The 19570-nt window shown below is 38.0% G+C and overlaps 1 protein-coding gene across 2 annotated transcripts in view; it reads right to left on the reverse strand.

The window, feature by feature from the left end:
• Positions 1–19570, reverse strand: part of PRSS12 (protease, serine, 12 (neurotrypsin, motopsin)) — a 56936-nt gene that overhangs the window by 10835 nt on the left and 26531 nt on the right. The window contains exons 5-9 of one of the 2 annotated variants that reach the window (XM_012727969.1): positions 16373–16569; positions 12175–12316; positions 6460–6650; positions 3828–3906; positions 2703–2825 (exon numbers count right to left, since the gene is read on the reverse strand). In XM_012727969.1, coding sequence (XP_012583423.1) covers positions 2703–2825; positions 3828–3906; positions 6460–6650; positions 12175–12316; positions 16373–16569 — 732 coding nt within the window. Of the gene's footprint in view, positions 1–2702; positions 2826–3827; positions 3907–6444; positions 6651–12174; positions 12317–16372; positions 16570–19570 lie in introns of both variants that reach the window. The other variant, XM_012727968.1, reaches the window with a different exon arrangement.

Below are 19570 nucleotides of genomic sequence, written 5' to 3' on the forward strand. Positions count from 1 at the left end.
GGAGCTATGGAAAAAGGGCCCCAACACTGGATTTAGAAGCTAAATGCATCTAATATTGTGGTGAAAACTCACCACAACACAGTGCCCGAGGTCCTTTTTTCCCCACTTTTTTCATGTCTCTCCTCTGGGATCTTCTAGCTACAGACAACTCATGGATAACACGGTTTCTGACTGGTTCTGTACTATATCTTTAGTGGATCTAACATTCTTTGGAAAACTAGAGGCGGGACAATTGTTTGTTGTTATGAAGGAATATTATCTTCATGATCACCACTCAGTGATCATGCCAATACATGAATACATTAAACCCACTACTCTAGAGGTGAACTCTCAAACTCCATGATTATCCCAGAAACGTCAACGGCTATGTAAAATTTAGGTTTCTATCTTCTGTTGCACCACAAATATGAACGATTAGACAAGAGGAAATGAACAGAGATCCCATAAACAGAGATACATGAGAACTGGCAAGACAAAGGTGACAAAAAATAGTGAAGAAACATGGAATGTTCAGTAAAAGTGCAGGGGAAACTATCCATCCAATAAAAGCAATTTGGTCCCTGCCTTGTGCCATCTACAAAAATAAACAGTAAACAGATTAAAAACATAAATATAGGAAAAAATATATTACCAAAAAAATTAAGATCTTCATTATGTAGAGCTAGGAAGGTATTTTTAAAATAAGGTACACAAATTTTTATAAAACCTTTAAGGGAAAAAAACATTTAAATATTACAAAGCTTAAAAATAAATCTTCCTAAGAAAAAAAACCCTAACAAGTAAAAGGGCATGTCCAAAAATAAGGAAAAGGTAATTATAACACATAACAAAAAAATACTTTGTACACAAATATATCTAAACTTTTTTTTTTAAGATTTATTTATTTGTGCATACAGAACTGGGGTACAGTCCAGAGGCTCAGGGGCGGTGAGAGGTTTCACCATACACAGAGTGGGGAGCAGAACAGACAGATCAATGAAGTACACTGCTGAGGGAAGCAGCAGGCGGGTCAGGAGAGGTCTGCTGCGCCATGTGGTCACCTCCGGGGCAGGCGGGAATCGAACTCATGCGGAAGTGGCTTTAGTTTCTCAGTGCTGTGCTTTAACCTGCTGCGCCACCAGGTAGGGCCAATATATCTAAACTTTTAAAGTCAATATGAAAATAGGATCCAATAGAAAATCAGAAAGGATATGAACAAAGAATTCATCACAGAGGAAGATATTAATGAAGACACTGGAATTAAAAAATATATCCAAAATCCTAACATCGGCAAAAATTTTAAATGTTGAGGTGTTGATGTGAGACAATAGAAGTGTACATGTTGCTGTGTTGTCAACCAAAAGCAAGACTTTAGGAAGTTAACTTACCTGGTGTAACCGAAAGACACCCGTATTTCAGCAAAATGTATCCAGTAGATGTACTCAATGAGACCTGACACAGAAATCTACTGCAGCTCTGCTCTTAGGACACTGAAAGAGTGGAGACCACATAGCTAGCTGCCAGTAAGGAAATGAGGAAACTCTGGTGCAGTCATCTATGAGGACTTGAAGTTCTTAGGATGGTTAAAGCCAATGACTCTTGTGGGTAGATTACAAATCTACTACAGGGTCAATGTGCTATGACATGAAAAAAAAAATTCTGCTTGGAAGAATTTTCAGAAAACATATTTTATTAAAAATGTGGTATTGGGCCCTCCCTGGTGGCGCAGCAGGTTAAAGCATAGCACTAAGAAGCTTAAGCCACTTCCACATGAGTTTGATCCCCGCCTGCCCTGAAGGTGACCACATGGCACAGCAGACCTCTCCTGACCCGCTGCTCCCCTCAGCAGTGTTCCTCGTCACTCTGCCTGTTCTGCTCCCCACTCTGTCCCTGGTGAATCCTCTCACCCTCCGCATCTCTGGCCTGTACCCCAGTTCTGTATGAATAAATAAATAAATCTTTAATAAAAAAAAAATGTGGCATCATGACCACTTTAAAATACATAGAATTGCAACAATAGGGTGAAATTCCTAGTACCATGACCTTGCTTCAATGATTATCTAGGTTTTGTCAAGGTCAGTGCATATTTCAAACACCAAAAATCATGATGAGGAAGCCCCAGAAAAAGAGCAGGACCAGGAGGAAAGCCAGACTCCACGCAGGCCCCATGCTGTGAGCACTGTGCCTGTGCAGCCTCCCTCTGACCTGGGAAGACTTCGGGCCGATGGGCAAAATGTGCAGGCAAAAGGAAATTATCAGGAATGCAGCCTTTCTAGCAGGGACAGAGAAATCTAAATGAAAAAGCCATCTGCAAGACCCAAGGAGCAAAAAGTCTACAGCTGGACCCTCTACTGTTCAGCATTCACTATTAGAGAAGGGGTCTTCTTCTAGCTCCCAGGGAATATGACTGCCTCAGAGAGGTTCTTGGGTGAAGTACTAACATACTTCCTGCCCTTCCTCCCAACATGCATCTCCTCTTCTCCCTAGATTTAGAGTTCACCTCGACACCAGTGTAGAAGCGGTTTCCTGGGGGCTTTCTTTGCTCTTTATGAGACCTATCTTACATATCCTCCCACACCTCCACCATGCCACTGGCATAGAACAAGAGGTCTACTAGATCCTGGTTCTGACACCCCAGATTTCTAGTGGCTGTAGAGCGGGAAAGGATTGGAACAACTGGCAAATGAGTTGCAAGCAGGTTGTCTGGAAGAATGCACACGTACCTCTTGAAGCAATGTGCTGCCGTGAGGACCCAGCAGCTGCTCAGAAGCGTGGCCCCACAAAGGAGCCGGCCATCCCCATGGGAGGACTTCAATCGGAGGGACACCTGCCAAGGCCAGCCACCCCTAGGAAGAAAGGGAGGCACACAACCACATTTAAAGACAGAAAAGCAACACAAGCACTTATTAAAACAGTGATAAAGGGCTCTCCCTGGTGGCGCAGCGGGTTAAAGCACAGCACTGAGAAGCTAAAGCCGCTTCCACATGAGTTCGATCCCCGCCTGCCCCGGAGGTGACCACATGGCGCGGCAGACCTCTCCTGACCCGCCCACTGCTCCCCTCAGCAGTGTACTTCGTCGATCTGCCTGTTCTGCTCCCCACTCTGTCTCTGGTGAATCCTCACCCTCCACATCTCTGGCCTGCACCCCAGTTCTGTATGAATAAATAAATCTTAAAAAAAAAAAAACAGTGATAAAGACTTCTGGGTGAGGAAATAGGAGCATAAAAGAGACCCCCAGGACACAAGATCCCTTCCTACGTGCAGAGGGGTGCCCCTCTACCTCTGAGCTGACACCCTAGAGATGTGCATACAGGCACTTATAAGCAGCTCCTCTCTTAGACATTCTTAGAAGCAGGTTGAGGCTTCTTTCTATTTCATGCCTTAAAGTGTGTTTTCTCTCTCCTCCTTCTTCTACCTCACCTAAGCAGCCTATAGTATTTAGTAAGCAAAGCACAGGTTTCCCAGTAGAAAACAACAAACAATAAAATTCTATGAAACAAACAATAAAATTCCATGAAAAAGAGCCAAGCCTGAAACATATTCTTTGTAAGTGACACATTATTTTCAAGTCTTCTGTTGAATATTTTGTTTCCGCCTTGTAGCTTCCCTGCAACACGCTTATCATGTAAATCGGGGTGATGACAGAAGAACCAAGTCTAGATAAAGTGAATGGAGGTCAAAGAATAGTGAAATTATCAATGTATTCTGTATTTAACTCCAAAATATCACTTATTCGGAAATAAGGGGAGTAAAACAAATCCCTTTGTAATAGTAGAAAGTTCCCCAATGTCTAAAGCTGTATGCCTATCATTCTGTAATATGGAAAATCTCTTCCGAAGACCCTTTACCTTAAGGAATTTTTCCCACCAATGATCCGCTTCTGCCGCCGGTGCAGTAATCGCAAACCACAAACCGAGGAGAGGGACTCTGAAGCAGAAAGAGCTCATTAATTAAACTGTCATATTGCCAGGAGGGATAAAGACAAGAGTGATAAAGATGCCTTTTCTCTTCAAATTATAGGACATGTTTTCATATAATAAAAATAAAAAGTCGTTTTCTCATTTGATCAAGGTAATAAAACTTGCAAGCCTGCAGGGGGTTTTGGGGTTTCCCAAATTCAGTTCTGAAGGGGCTCCCCACACTGCTGCTGGGTGACTTGATGATATCCAGCACATGATTTTTTAAGTACCTACACCTTGACCTCTGCTGACGGATTACAGAGCTTGCCTTGGAGTTCAGGAACATTAAACAAGACGAGAGATCTGCCAGTGCAGTAACAGGTTAAATCACCTGCTTTTCACATACCTCACTCCTCCAAGCTATATATACTATTGTAACTCAGAGGGGCAAAGTAAATTAACAGATGGATTTCTGATCTGGACTTACATTTGCTCACATTAAATATTAATCTATGGAAGGACTTTGCTAAGCCAAGTTAAGCATCAAACTGTATTTAATGGTATGGAGTCAAGTCTCCCCAAGGTAACAGGCTTCTGTCAAGAGCATAAAAAGAGAAGAGTCAAATGTAAAATAATACAAGAAAGGTGATGTACAAAAGAAGGATAAACATAACGAGGCACAGCTTGTTTTCCAAAATCATATGGAAGGGGTCATTTTATTGGGTTATTTTCTTTCATTTATTAAGATACAAATAAGTATAGATATGCACCAGTTTTTGATCTGTAAAAAGAAAGCATGGATTAGTGACAAGAGAATGCAACCCTAGCCAGTATTCATGGTCTCTGACAATAATCAGGTAGTCCAGGCCCAGAGGGGAATCAGCACTTGTTATGTTTTGATGGAGAAAGAGGATTTGCATTGTGTAGCAAGCTAATTAATTTGCCAAATGACCTCAGACCTATGCTGTCAAACCTGAGCCTCCTTTGTTAGGACAGCAGAGCTCTAGATGACACTGTAAATCATAAAAAATTATAAAGCACACGTTTTCAATAATGTCCCAAGTCAGATTACTGTATATAATGCCAAGACAAGGGATGATGTAATATCAAACAAGCCAAACTTAAAGATTACATCACTCAGGGGAGTAGTGCCGATTTCAGGAAGGTAGAGTCTATTTCAAGCCACAAAATCACTGTCATAAAAAGATTAAAGAACAAAATTAATTTTATTTATGAAAGGATCTCAGCACATGACCAAGAACCAGTGGCTTGAGTTTTAATTACTTTAATGAAGTTAGGAGTTCTTAAGTCTCAGCTAAAGGTAAGTAAGCCAGATTCTGTAATCCAGCTGGTCTGAAATGAAATGTCTGAACTTGAGGAATGATAGCAAGAAAACCATGGAAATATATCAAAATAAGTCTCGCTACAACTGTAGGAACTCATAATAACAAGTGTGCAAACAATCTATGGCATTTCATATGTTAGAATAGATTCACAACGATACAGAATAAAACGTTTTATGTTTTCTACTGGTGAAGCTGACATACTTCAAAGAATGTAACTGTAGTTTAAATTATTGAAATTTACACAATATATACAAATTAAATTGTAACCAACTTTTACAAAACATTAAATGACCAAAATACCTAACACATAAATAATAATATATGTTAAGTAACATAAAGATAATAAATCCACAACATATGTAAAAGAAAGACATAAACAAAACATAAGGATTATAAAGTGTTCTATGTATTCAAAAATCCCTCAAAAATGAAGAGTAATCACATGAAATTTATTTCTATTATCTTTATTAAAAGAGGTTAGACAAAGTGCATGCTCCAATGTAAATGCACATGATTATAAGAAAATCCAGTGTACCAAAACTGTGACCTTACAACTCACAGAAACAGGAGATTGTTCCTTTTGTAAAATATAACCACACTTTTCTCCAAAATATCTAGTTTTTCTCACTTATTTAAGGCAGTACTGATATCATAAAGAACTCAGAGCTTTCAAGAACTCTATTTACCTAACCACAAGACATCTGTTACTGTAGCACACAAATTATACTAAGACATTCTTCTCATTTCCTTATGCTTTTAAATTTCAAAGGATAAAATGTTCAAAAGATAAGTTTTGCTTTTGCAATTAATTAAAAAAGAATTTCCCTGTTATTTAAAATACTAGTAAGACAAGGAATACCTTTCTGTGCCAATCTTTCCCTTTCCTCCTTTTTATGAAAGAACAAATTTTCAAGGACACCAAATTTGAAAATTTTATTACATGCATAAAAGAAATGGCTTCAAAATGATTGAGATTATCGAAAGGGTGTCACTCCAGAGATTATAAAGCCTTGGAAATCCACCCCTTCCCCTGAGCCCTGTGGTCCCAGTAAGCACTCTCAGGCAAGTTCGTCCAGCACCACTGCCTCTGCATACTAGCACAGGGGAAAGGGATTCTGTAATTCTTGTGAAGAGGATTTTTGTTAGCAAAGTATTGTTTATAGAAATGAGCTATGGATCAATGGTATTTCACCTGTGTACGGCCTCAAAAGAGCACCTACCTTTATTACTGTTACCTGATGCTTTCTTGCTCACATAGTCACAAATAACTCCTGCATCTTCACTGTGACGGCAGTTGTGTTTTCCAATATCTTGTTTGATACAGTCAGCCAGGGACCTCTCACTTCCTGTGCATTTCACATTATCTACATGGATCGGTCCTTTTCCTTCCCCAAAATAAGCCATGGTTCTTGCTCTGGCAGGACCCCTGGAAACACAGCATTCTTGTGGGTGTGGGGATTCAATCACATGTGAGTAAGTCACGACATATATTCTCAGTCAATTGTATATTGTCACTTTTATATGTTAAAATCAGCATCTATATGAACTGCAAGAAGCTTCAGAGAGCTTAACTACACCGTCTTTGTTTTCACACCCCAGCTTCTGTATTACATCAGTTGCCTTTAAGACAGCTGTTGCACAGCCAGCCACATTTACTGGCACATCAAAGAACTGTGATAGTCTCAAACCTTAGTTTTAAGCATGAAATCTCTTAATTTTATATTCTTTTACAGAGAGTAATTCTCTCTTAAAATTGATACATTAAATATATATTTCATAAATAATTACCTAGGGAGTTAAGAACTAATTTTTTGCCTCCTTTAAAGTATACAAGTACAATTTTGAACAGAGAAATAAAAAACAGGAATCATGAATAAAAGGCAGACTTTGTTTGGTATGGTACTTTTTTAAATAACGTATCACTTTTCAAAAATTTCAGATACTGGCCCTCTCTGGTGGCGCAGCGGGTTAAAGCACTGCATTAAGAAAGCTTAAGCCATTTCTGCATGAGTTCAATCCCCCCTGCCCCAGAGGTGACCACATGGCGCGGCAGACCTCTCCTGACCCACCCGCTGCTCCCTTCAGCAGTGTATTTCTTCCATCTGCCTGTTCTGCTCCCCACTCTGTCCCTGGTGAATCCTCTCACCCTCCGCATCTCTGGCCTGTACCCCAGTCCTGTATGAATAAATAAATAAATCTTAAAAAAAAATTCAGATACTAAGGTTTTCATGAAATATTTCAAACTAACAAATTCAAAACTCAATAACTGATCAATTAATTACATAATTATGAAAGGTAAAAATTTCAAAGTTTGAATCACAGGAATTGTTTTCTTATAATTAAATAGCCAGAGATGAAGGAAAATTTTATAAATATATATTTAAGATAAAAAATCATAACACAGATGGTATACCTTAATTAAAATACTATTAATTTCAACCAAAATTTAAATTAAGAATCCACTTTACTGAAATACCACCCTAAGGAAAGTGAAAAGATAAACATCAAAGTTGATGAACACATTTGCAATAGATAATGTCAAATATTTATTGGTATAGATGTTTTTTCTTTTTTTTTCAAAGATTTACTTATTTATGCATATAAGAACTGGGGTACAGGCCAGAGATTGGGGCGGGGGGGGGGTGAGAGGATTCACCAGAGACAGAGTGGGGAGCAGAGCAGACAGATTGACTGAAATACACTGCTGAGGGGAGCAGCAGACGAGTCCGGAGAGGTCAGCTATACCGTGTGGGTCACCCCCCTGGTTGGAGATCGAATTTGTGCTGCAGAGGCTGAAGACAGCTTCATAGTGCTACACTTTAGCCCACTGAGCCACCAGGGAGGGCCTGGTTTAGATTAGATGTATTTTCTAAGAGAGAAGACTAGAAAATAATATACAAAGAATTTTCAACATTTGTTTAAAGAATGTAAGATTCAACAATGCAAAAAAAAAAAAAAAAACAGGCAAAAGACTGCTAAAGGCATTTATACAATTATACAATGAAGTACCCAAGGCCAATAAGCAAATGAAAATAAGCTCGGTCCCCATTAATAATCTGAGATAAGTAATAACATTAGTACTGACTAAATCAGCACCTATTGAAAGAAAAATGAACATCTCTGCAGTTGAAAATGTGTATCAGTGTAGCATCCTGGGGAAGCAGCCTTGCAACATTTGATGAGCTGAATGTGTCCACTCCTGCAAGTTAGTAGTTCTACTTTTGATCATATTCCCTACAAAAATTCTTGTACAGATGCACCAGCAAGAGAGGTTAAAGACTGTTCACATAGTACAACTAGAAATTATATAAAAAACCTAACAACAATATAATATATTCATAATTGTAATCTTATTCATAATTAGTATTTAAGTGACTACATGATACAGCAGAATGAACAGTGAGCTTCAGCAAAGGTATAACCTGGAATCTCAAAAGCTACGCTAAGGAAAAACAGCAAGTAACTAAAGAAAACCTAAAATATGCCTGTTTACATTCTAAAAGAGATTTCAAAACAGAGCAAATTATTGTTTAAGATCATACCAGTTCCAGAACAGTATCATATTGAAACACAAAGTTCACATAGAATGGAATGTCCCATCAGTTATAGAGTCTGTCTTAATGTCATTGAGAAGACTCTTATCCTAAGTTGTTTGTGTTGATTCTACAAGCAAATATTTGTAATAATTCAAAGCATATCTGGAGGAAAAGGTCCCCTACCCTAGTCTCATATCTGTTTATAAATTACAGATGTTCTTTTTTTAAATTAAGATAATGTTCGTTTATAACACTAAATGATTTAGGGTATCGGTTCACCCCTCTTCAGATTGATTACATGTACTTTCATGAAATTACAAGAAAACATTCAAATGTATTTAAATTGATCAAATATTTAAATGCTTCTCATTCAAAAACTATTTTGATGGCAAATTACAGACTGTGCACTAGAAGATAATTATCCAATTTGCTGTAATGACTTTAACTTACTGATCTACTTCTTAAAAAACTATTTAAAAAGCAGTTACAAAGTAAGATATTTGAATTTTTTTTTTGATAATCATGTCAGGAATATTAATGAATATTGCTGAAAATTGCCACAAACTAAGTTGATCATGCAAAGTAAAATATAAAGTGGATAAATAATGATACATCAAAAGTGATAAAAATGTAGAAATTTTGGCTCTCCCTGGTGGCGCAGTGGGTTAAAGCACTGCACTGAGAAACTAAAGCCACCTCCCATGAGTTCGATTCCCGCCTGCCCCGGAGGCGACCACATGGCGAGGCAGACCTCTCCGGACCCGCCCGCTGCTCCCCTCAGCAGTGTACTTCGGCGATCTGCCTGTTCTGCTCCCCACTCTGTCTCTGGTGAATTCTCTCACCCTCCGCATCTCTGGCCTGTACCCAGTTCTGTACGAATAAATAAATAAATTTTTAAAAAAAATGTAGAAATTTCACAGATATGCTTAGGAAATTTTTCTCCCCTTAAGCATGATGCAACCATGCAATTCAAGCATCAGATTTGATGTTTCCATTCATATTTACAAAGGGAATCAATCACCCATATCAAAAAATAAAAGTATGGCCGGGCCCTCCCTGGTGGCGCAGCGGGTTAAAGCACAGCACTGAGAATCTAAAGCCGCTTCCACATGAGTTCGATTCCCGCCTGCCCTGGAGGAGATCCACATGGCGCGGCAGACCTCTCCTGACCCGCCCGCTGCTCCCCTCAGCAGTGGACTTGGCGATCTGCCTGTTCTGCTCCCCACTCTGTCTCTGGTGAACTCTCTCACCCTCCGCATCTCTGGCCTGTACCCCAGTTCTGTATGAATAAATAAATCTTAAAAAAAAAAAATAAAAAAAATAAAAGTATGGCCAAAATCCATCTTAAAAAGGAATATACTATGATGGCTGATTTTGGATAAGGCAATTCACTGAAAATGTAAAAACATTTTTTTTTTTTTTTTTTTTTTACAAATAGAGTGGAGCAGTAAACATGTAGTAAGGAAAGGAAACTTAAGTCATTGACTGAGTTCACCTAGTCATCTAATGTGGCCTCCTTGCCCTACCAGCCCCTATTCTGAAAGCTGAAAAGTTCTATCATAAACAATGGACCCACTGACAACATAGCAATTGGCACAAAACTAACAAGTGAACTGAAGTATATCGTGCCCAAGTAATCTAAAAGAAACCCTTAGAAAAACATTTGCACTGCTATTAAGATAAAAATACACTGAAAAACAAAATTTTTCTATGTGGGAATAACCAATTACATTTATCATTGTTTATGTGCAAATAATAATTTATGGCACTTTTTTTATCTTTTTTTTTATTGTGGTATTTATCTTTGAGGCATATGCCTCTTGTGACACATTTTTAAATTCAAACCACTATTAGTACTTCTACAAGCCAGGCAATTTATATGCATTAGCTTACATTTGCTCACCCTCTAAACTATAACATGTGCTATCTCTTTGCAACTCCTAAATCAATCCTTACAGAAGTTTTGTGCAGACAGGCACACAGCCTCCTCAAGAAATCCGAGTTTTCTGGCTGAGATCTCACAGGAGATGATGGGCCTTTTCATTTAACTCTCAAACTGTAAACAAGTATCCTTTCTCAGCGAGTTAGTGCTATACTTTTTATACTATTACTCATGCGCCAAAGAAGTTTATCTAACATGGCATTGTTTCCATAAGGTGACAGTGAAATGATCAACAAAAGTGCAAAAAAATAAATAAACGACACAAAGTAGCCTGCGAAGAGACAAGTGTTTGCAAGTATTAAACTAAAATGGGGCAGAGAAAAGATCCTTTGGTTCAACCTCAGCTCCAGCAGCAATGGCATGACACTTGCTAATTCGGTGTTCAGAGTGACTTTACAGAGCATTAACTATCCTGAATAAAGAAAACCTGGCCCTCCCTGGTGGCGCAGCGGGTAAAAGCACAGCACTGAGAAGCTAAAGCCACTTCCACATGAGTTTGATTCCCGCCTGCCTGCCCCGGAGGAGATCCACATGGCTGGCAGACCTCTCCTGACCTGCCCGCTGCTCCCCTCAGCAGTGTACCTCATCAATCTGCCTGTTCTGCTCCCCACTCTGTTTCTGGTGAAGCCTCTCACCGCCCCTGAGCCTCTGGCCTGTACCCCACTCTGTATGCACAAATAAATAAATCTTTAAAAAAAAAGAAAGAAAGAAAGAAAGAAAACCACCTACACCACAGAGAAAAAGTTAACACTGTTGGCTGACAGAAGCAGTATCATGAACAGTCAAGAATTTTGAGACAATTTTATCATTAAATAAATACTACATTAAATAAATCTTTAAAAAAAAAAAAGAAAGAAAGAAAGAAAGAAAGAAAACCACCTACACCACAGAGAAAAAGTTAACACTGTTGGCTGACAGAAGCAGTATCATGAACAGTCAAGAATTTTGAGACAATTTTATCATTAAATAAATACTACATTACTTATGAGACATGAATATTCCTTGAGAGAAGAAAAAAATTTAAATAAATGCAATTTAGTATTATTTACAATTCTAAATGAAATCAGCATGCTGCCAGTATTTTCAATGGGATGATATAGTTAATTTCGGGTTAAAAAAAAAAATTCATGGCCCTCCCTGGTGGCGCAGCAGGTTAAAGCACTGCATTGAGAAGCTAAAGCCACTTCCCCATGAGTTCGATTCCCGCCTGCCCCGAGGTGACCACATGGCGCAGCAGACCTCTCCTGGCCCGCCTGCTGCTCCCCTCAGCAGTGTACTTCGTCAGTCTGCGTGTTCTGCTCCCTACTCTGTCTCTGGTGAAGCTTCTCACCGCCCCTGAGCCTCTGGCCTGCACCCCAGTTCTGTATGTACAAATAAATAAATCTTTTAAAAAAAATTCATTAGGACAAGTCTGAAAAAGACAAAAGACATATTCATCAAGTAAACATCCCAAAAAAACAGGGTTGCCTTACTTGTAGCCAAGCTGTCGGCAGATTACAGCTGCATCTTTATCAGTCCACCCATCATCACAAATTGTTCCCCATTGGCCATGGATAAAAACCTCCACTCGTCCTTCTTTCTTATTTTCTCCATCCATCAGTCTGATAGGAAAACCTAAATCATGAATTACAAGTATAAGAAAAGCCAAAACAAGCAAACTGAAGCATGCAAAACAAGCATTACTAATGCATGGGAGACTCCAAAAACATATGATTTGTTTTTCAAATCAGTTGGCCGGTAGCAGAGAGAGAATGTCACTAAAAAATTGTATTCAATTTTGCAATATCTATGGGAGTTCATATTGTTCAACTTTGCTCTGGCAGCATTTGGAACAGTGCCTGACACAGAGAGGACATGCAATAACGATTTGTTCCCAGATTGACTCACTGGCTGAATGAGTGAACGAATGAATGAATAGTACTGTAAAACAGGGAGTGATTTTATTACCACTAACATCTTCATAGTAAAAGAGATTAACTTAGGGTTGTTTTATTTCATGTCTTTTCATTTATCCTTTAACATAGCTAGAAATATCTACCCCCAGCTATGATTTCTAAGAATGGATAAATGAATACCCCCTTGGTTTACTTGAATATATAAAAAGCCAATGGAGGAGGAAAAAAAGAAACTAGTAAAGGGAGACAATTTCCAACTCGCACTGCCTATTTATTATCCATTACAAAGGAAGAGCTTAAGTCATAAAAGTTGCTAAGATGTAAAAAGTTGAAACTGTTCTGCAGCAAACTGGGGTTTATCTAAGTCGTGCAAATGAAGTGGTTTGTAGAGTTACACACATCTCTATTGGAACCAATACACAGTGTCATCTGATTGAAAGCACACAGGTGGCTCGCATACTGTTGTAGTTTGAACTCTGAGGTCATCAGGTTGGGTCATAATCCAAAAGGACTGATGTCCTAGTGAAAAGGGAGAAGGTGAACAGTAGATTCATGGAAGGAAGACAATGTGAAGGGACACTCAGGGAGAAGATGGCCATCTCCCAGCCAAAGGAAGAGGCTTGTACAAATTCTTCCATCACAGCCCTCAAAAGGAACAACCCCAGAGCATGTTGATTCTGGACTCCTAGCCCTCACAATTGTGACACAGTAAATATCTGTTTTTAAGCTACCAGAGTGTAGTACTTTGTTACTGCACCCCAAACAAACTAATGTAAGTACTTTGATTACCTAGTTGCTAGAGGGGTCTCCAGCTTCATGGCCTCTAGGATTTATTTAGGGATTACAACAAAGCTAGGGAAATTACCAGAACCAATGAGGTAGACTAAGCAACTACCATTTAATGTGTTTAAACCAATATAAACAGCTACCAAACTGACATGTTAACTAGACAACATTATTGGCAGGATGTTCACATCCTTCTTTGATTCCTGTGATCCACTTTTATTTCTCCGTCCTGTTGTCTTGATAGTTTCTATCTCTGATGGTACTCACTTTGTGAAAGACACAGTATGGTAGAATCAATATAGAAAAGTCAAAATCTATAAGCACTATCGAGTGCCTATCCTATGCAATAGTACCAACTAGAAAATGTAGAGCTTTAGTTATGTCATAAAACACAGTAACTTTGAAAACATTTCTAATTAATGTATCTGAAATTTAGGGGTTCTTTTAAAGAGAAGTATAGTCAAATGATCCTCAAAGAAAAAAAAATTCAAACATGAAATAATGCATAGAATATGTGTGAACCCAATTTTAGTAATTCATTTAACAAAATCACTGGATTTTAAATACTTTGGAGTAAACTGGGTGACAAAGGTCACTATCAATGCCACCTCATGATTTTGTCAGAGCAATCACAATATGCACATTTTATTTCTAAAATTTTAAATAAATGTAAACTGTACAGAAAACTAAAAAGCTTTATGTATATATAGTAACTTTAATTAAATATTTCAAACTTTGATTTCCAGTAGAGTTTTTTTTTCCAGTAACATTTTTCTTTTTTTTATTTCCAGTAACATTTTTCTGGAAGATAAAATTTAGTATAAATATAAGAAGTCAAAGTTTATACTGTAAAATTAATTATGAAGCAACCTCTTTATGAAAGAAATGTCTGCTAAGATTTAATACTCTGAACTTTAGAATTACTACAATATTAATTGTATTAAATGAGAAATCTACTTACCATCCCACAGATTTCTCCTAATCCGCATAGGCATTAACTGTATTCTTAATGGGACTAATTTTATTTACATAGAATAGTGCTTTTGAGCATTTCACTCATTACAGTCCCAAGTATAGAATCAAGTCTTTCTAATTTCAGGGACAGTTTCATTCACATTTAAAATTAAGATTCACAGCCCACCCTTCAAATTTTGAAAACATTAATAATCCAATGAGTCATCATTCTAGTGTCAAAGAAGTAAAAACCTCAATTGTTTTTAAAATACTATTGTTTATGTAATTATTCTACAATTTCCTTTCCTAAACTCCTCTTTTACATTTCAGTCCTTTTTGACAGATGGGAAAGTAATCATCTGTGAGGGTGAATAAATGGACATATGATTCCATTTCAAAAGAATATTTGGCTGACGTAATGCTCTTCAGATAAATGAATAGCTAATAGACATTGTCAAAATTAGGACCAAAGAGACCCATACTAATGATCAGGTGTTTTACTAAAATTATTACCGTCGGCTTTTTAATTTTTTATGAAATATATCTGGAATTCTACAATTAAACAGACTTTTTGAGAAATTGAAAATATGAGTTGACTTTTCCAAAGGATTGTTTAACCCCAAAGGCCTGCAGAGAACTCAAGATTAGGGTCTTCTACACGCTATTTGGAGTATTTCATCACCTAAATCACTCCAGAAGCCAAATGCCTACTATCTTGAAATCATAGCATCTACTGCTAGCAAACAGTTTCTCATTCCCCAAGCACATGCATTCATCCATCACATAATCCTGGGTGAATAATAAATCCTCCAAAAGAAGGGAGCAAGGGAAGAGAACAAACAAAAAGAAATTAACATGGAAAAATGAGCTTCATGATGAAGTAAAGTGCTCTGTTTCTATTTGGTTTAATGCTAGAATGGAGCAGTGAGTCTCCAGGATCTCTGGGCTGAGTACACAATGAGGATTCAGCCACATACACTGATGACTTAAGTATCCAATACGGTCAACACTGGGATTCTTTCTACAAAGGCAGTAATATGTGGTGTGAAGATTTAAGTTTCACAGTCTCAAAACAAGAGGAAACAAAAAAGGGGTTAATTTGGGCCCTCCCTGGTGGCTCAGTGGGTTAAAGCACAGCACTATGAAGCTAAAGCCATTTTCTCATGAGTTCAATCCCTGCCTGCCCTGGAGGTGACCACATGGTGCAGCAGACCTCTCCTGACCCCACCCACTGTTCCCCTCCACAGTGTTCTTCGATGATCTGCCTGTTCTGCTCCCCACTCTATCTCTGGTGAATCCTCTGGCCTGTACCCCAGTCCTGTATGTACAAATAAATAATTTTTTTTAAAAAAGGAGGGGTTCATTCAACCCTGAGGTGAAAAATCATCAATGGTTATTTTAACATCTATTCACCAAAAAATACAGATACACAAATATATGATAGTGCTGAGGTAGTGTCCTGGCAACTCTTTTGAATAGCTCTGTCTGTACTTTTTATTCATATTATTTCATACTTAACATCTATCAAGGATACTAGGTTGCTCTCAGCTCACAAGATGTTTATCCTTATATATTTCAGAGCAATTAGATGAGCTAGATATCTTTTATCAACTACCAGTCTGAATAAATTTAGAACTGGGGAACAGGAAAAGTCCCTGAAGGATCTGCAAATTGACAAAGTGTCTCAGAATAATGGGTGGGCTTTTCACCTCAATCCATCCACTTGAAGGTTGTTGAGAAACTTGAATGATCTAGGTTAAGGTGATATTAACTCATTAGAGTTCAAGGTAAGTGCGATCTAGGATAAGTGGCTGAGATTCTCACATTTTATTGAGAAACTGAGGCTTTTGGGTAAATAAAAACTTTAGGAATAGAAATGCTATAATACTTGCAGAGGAACTCAAAAGCTTTTTGTCCCCAAATATTAATAATGGAAAATTAGAACATCCTAGGAAATCAACTAAGAGCCAAAGCAGAGAAATGGAGGTGCGGTGTGTACTAAGTTAGGGTACTTGAAAGCTGCAGCTGGTCCTACCTTGAGAGAGTCTGTGTCCCTCAATGCCAGGGAAGCAGGCAATCCCCACATCTTCACGATGGCTGCAGTCATGCTTTCCCCACGGTCTCCGGGAACACTGGAGGAAGCTGGCTTCTTTTCCTAAGCACCTGACATCATCCAGCCATATGGGCCCTGTGCTTTCTTCAAAGTGGTTTGCAGAGGCTTGTTTGCCATATCTGCATAACAAAGCACACATTATGCATAGAACTACCACACATAAAACAAACACGCTAATTAGGTGTCATGACTTCAAGGGACAAGTATTGTTCCTTCTCCTATCTTGAGGACAGTGCTCTAGAACCAGTGATTGTCCCATCACAGATTCTGATCACAGTTTTTGTTTGATTCAGTGCATAGCAAATCCTTTTTCCCATCTGTGCTTGTGCTTGGTCTATAAATTAACTCAGCAACCAGAGAGAATGCAGACAAAGAGATAAACCTCAAATACCTGACTAGTGAAATGTGAGAAAGTGAGACATTTCCTTGGGGAACCAGAAAGTGACAGTTGCCTGGCACAGGCCTCTGAGGAACCATCTACGCTCATTTGATTTCATCAACTTTCCTAAGCCCTGTTGGTGTCCTCTTTCTTCTTCAAAATAAAAATTGTGTATTAGTTCAGGGATTCCTTACGTACCAAAACCAAACAATGAAGAAATGTGGATTTCAGCCCATTAAAATCAGAATAATGACAATATTCTTAGCTTTTCCTAGGTTATATAAAGTTGATTTTTTACATTTGTATAAATTACTTTTTGTTCTAATTGGTTCGTTTGTGACAAAACACTACCAAAAACCTAATAAAATATGAAAAAAATATATATATACTGTAGAAACAGGAAACATCTGCAAAAGAAAAAAAAAGGTTAATCAAGTCACTAAGGGCCTATGTAATTAAACTCTCTCATAACGTTTGTGTCAACGATTCCCCTCGACGGATGTTTCGGTTATTCTGTACTGAGGCTTTGAATGGAATGAATTTTCCTAATTGTTTTCCTCTGTACTTATTTTTTAAACTTATTCAGGAAGATGAACATTTTAATAAATTAAGAAATACATTCAATGAATAATTCTAAGACATTTTCTACTCTGCTGAATAGTCAAGTTTTAACAAGAAAAGTAATTTACCTAAATCCCATCTGGCTATCACTTTCAACTTATATCCTGTTTCTCACAGAATGTATACCTAAGGCCATCTATCCATACCAATTCTATCACAGATCACAGGGGGTCATTTTTCTTTGGGATTTTTTGTAGAAAGAGACCCAGAGGTCATCTTCTTTCTTATTCCAAACCAATAGTCTTTCAGAAATTCATTTGTAAACTAAATGATACACATGACTATTGGTGGGTTCCTATGAGCTGGCTACTAGCCGGCCACTCATGGGCAGTGGTGACCTATTTACTCTCGACAAATCACAGCAGAGAATTCCTCGACTACAGAGTATATAGCTCGTACCACGAGGCCGGCCCAGGGATGCCTAGGCTGCTGTTAACCTGATTATGTGACTGCCTCCATGGCGGTCGGGGGGTCACTCTGCCTGTGATAACATCGTCCTTTGCTAACAAAAATGTCTCTTGACACATGGTCACGACGTCCCCTTCCCTGCCCCTTGTAAACCTTGCCCTCTATTCCTATCCTACCCACCCACCCAGCCCCTGTTCCTCATGCCACTGCCATACGATCAGCTTTCACTGTGCTTTCAATGGAACGAGAACTTGTGCTCCAGCAGCGGCGTCTAGCCTTGCAAACCTGCTCCGTGACTGCTGTGTCCCTCATGGGGTTGCTGCTGCAAAGTGGCAACAAAGTTCCTGTTACAGCTATTCTATCTCCTACCACAATCCAGTTAAAACTTTTAACCAAGAAACTCAATAAAGAACAATTTTAGAACTATTTTCTTGTGTCTACAAGAAAAACAATGAATTTGTGAAATAAAATAGTAAGACAAGTAAGCAAATAGTAAAAAATAGTACATCTAAATTTCTAAATCTGTGAAAACATAAGGTTCTCTAAATGGCTTTAGTTAAAGACGAAATAGCACTTATTAAGTTATTTACATTAAACATCAATATTCATTTGGTAGCTATGTCACACACCTTGGCCTCATAATTTTAATAAATGCATTGCCCACAGAGATTCAAAATTTGGGACAATTATGTGTTACATGCTTTCCTATCTTCATGATAGCACTATAACAGAAAAAAGTAAACTAATCTAAATATAAAATCAATTATGAGATGAATAATTAATGGATAGATATGATCACTAGAAAGTAAGACTATGTATTGATAAAAAATGTAGATAAAAAGCTTGCTTGTCCTCTATTAAAGTTTATAAAATGGAGAAATTATGTGTACTTTTTTATTTTTTATCTTTTCCATACTTTCTACAATATTTTATACTACCTTTACAAATTAAAAAATAAGTTTTAACAGGGTCATGCCAAGCTAGAATGAACATACATTTTTAAAGCCTATAAGTGTTTTCAATTCACTTTACCTCAAAGTGAAATCAAATAACTTTGCGCATTTTTCAAGCATGAAACAATTACTTCAAGCAAGTCGCAGAAGCATGGAAAACAAGAAATAATGAGCATTCATGGGCTGCAGCAAATATTAGCTCAAAGGCACCATTTGCTGTTACTTCAGCCAACTTGGGTCTTTTCTCTGGAATGCATTATAGGGGACATGAAATATATGGCCCAGACTGTGAGATTCAGCTTTTAAGAGTGAGGTCAAGGGTGAGTTCTAAAGGTCATCCCATGACCAGAGGGTTGTTTTTCTCAAACAAAAGTGAAAGTTATCATCACATTTTTAAAAAGAGAATAAAGTAATGTGAACACAATCGACACTGGACTTCTCTGCCACTTTAAACACAAGTGATGTCAGAATTAACAGCATCCAATAGCAGAGATAACCTCAGACTAAAACAGTGAATTCAGAGCATACAATCTTACCTGAATAGCCACAAAATAACCTAAAAATCACCCAAGGCTTCCAGCAATTTTTAAGAACAGTAGTGACAGGAAAGATGAATGAGTGAAATAGTAAGATAGCCATCTAAAATGAAGTGATAGCTTTTATCATTGTGGCTTCATATTTAAATGACTAGATGAGTTAGAAAGCGAGATGATAGACAGCTAGAAATAGATAGTAGACAGATGATTTAAAGACAGATGT

Source organism: Condylura cristata, unplaced genomic scaffold, assembly GCF_000260355.1.
Source record: "Condylura cristata isolate star-nosed mole 26May11 unplaced genomic scaffold, ConCri1.0 scaffold00021, whole genome shotgun sequence".
NCBI classification, from domain to species: Eukaryota; Metazoa; Chordata; class Mammalia; order Eulipotyphla; family Talpidae; genus Condylura; species Condylura cristata.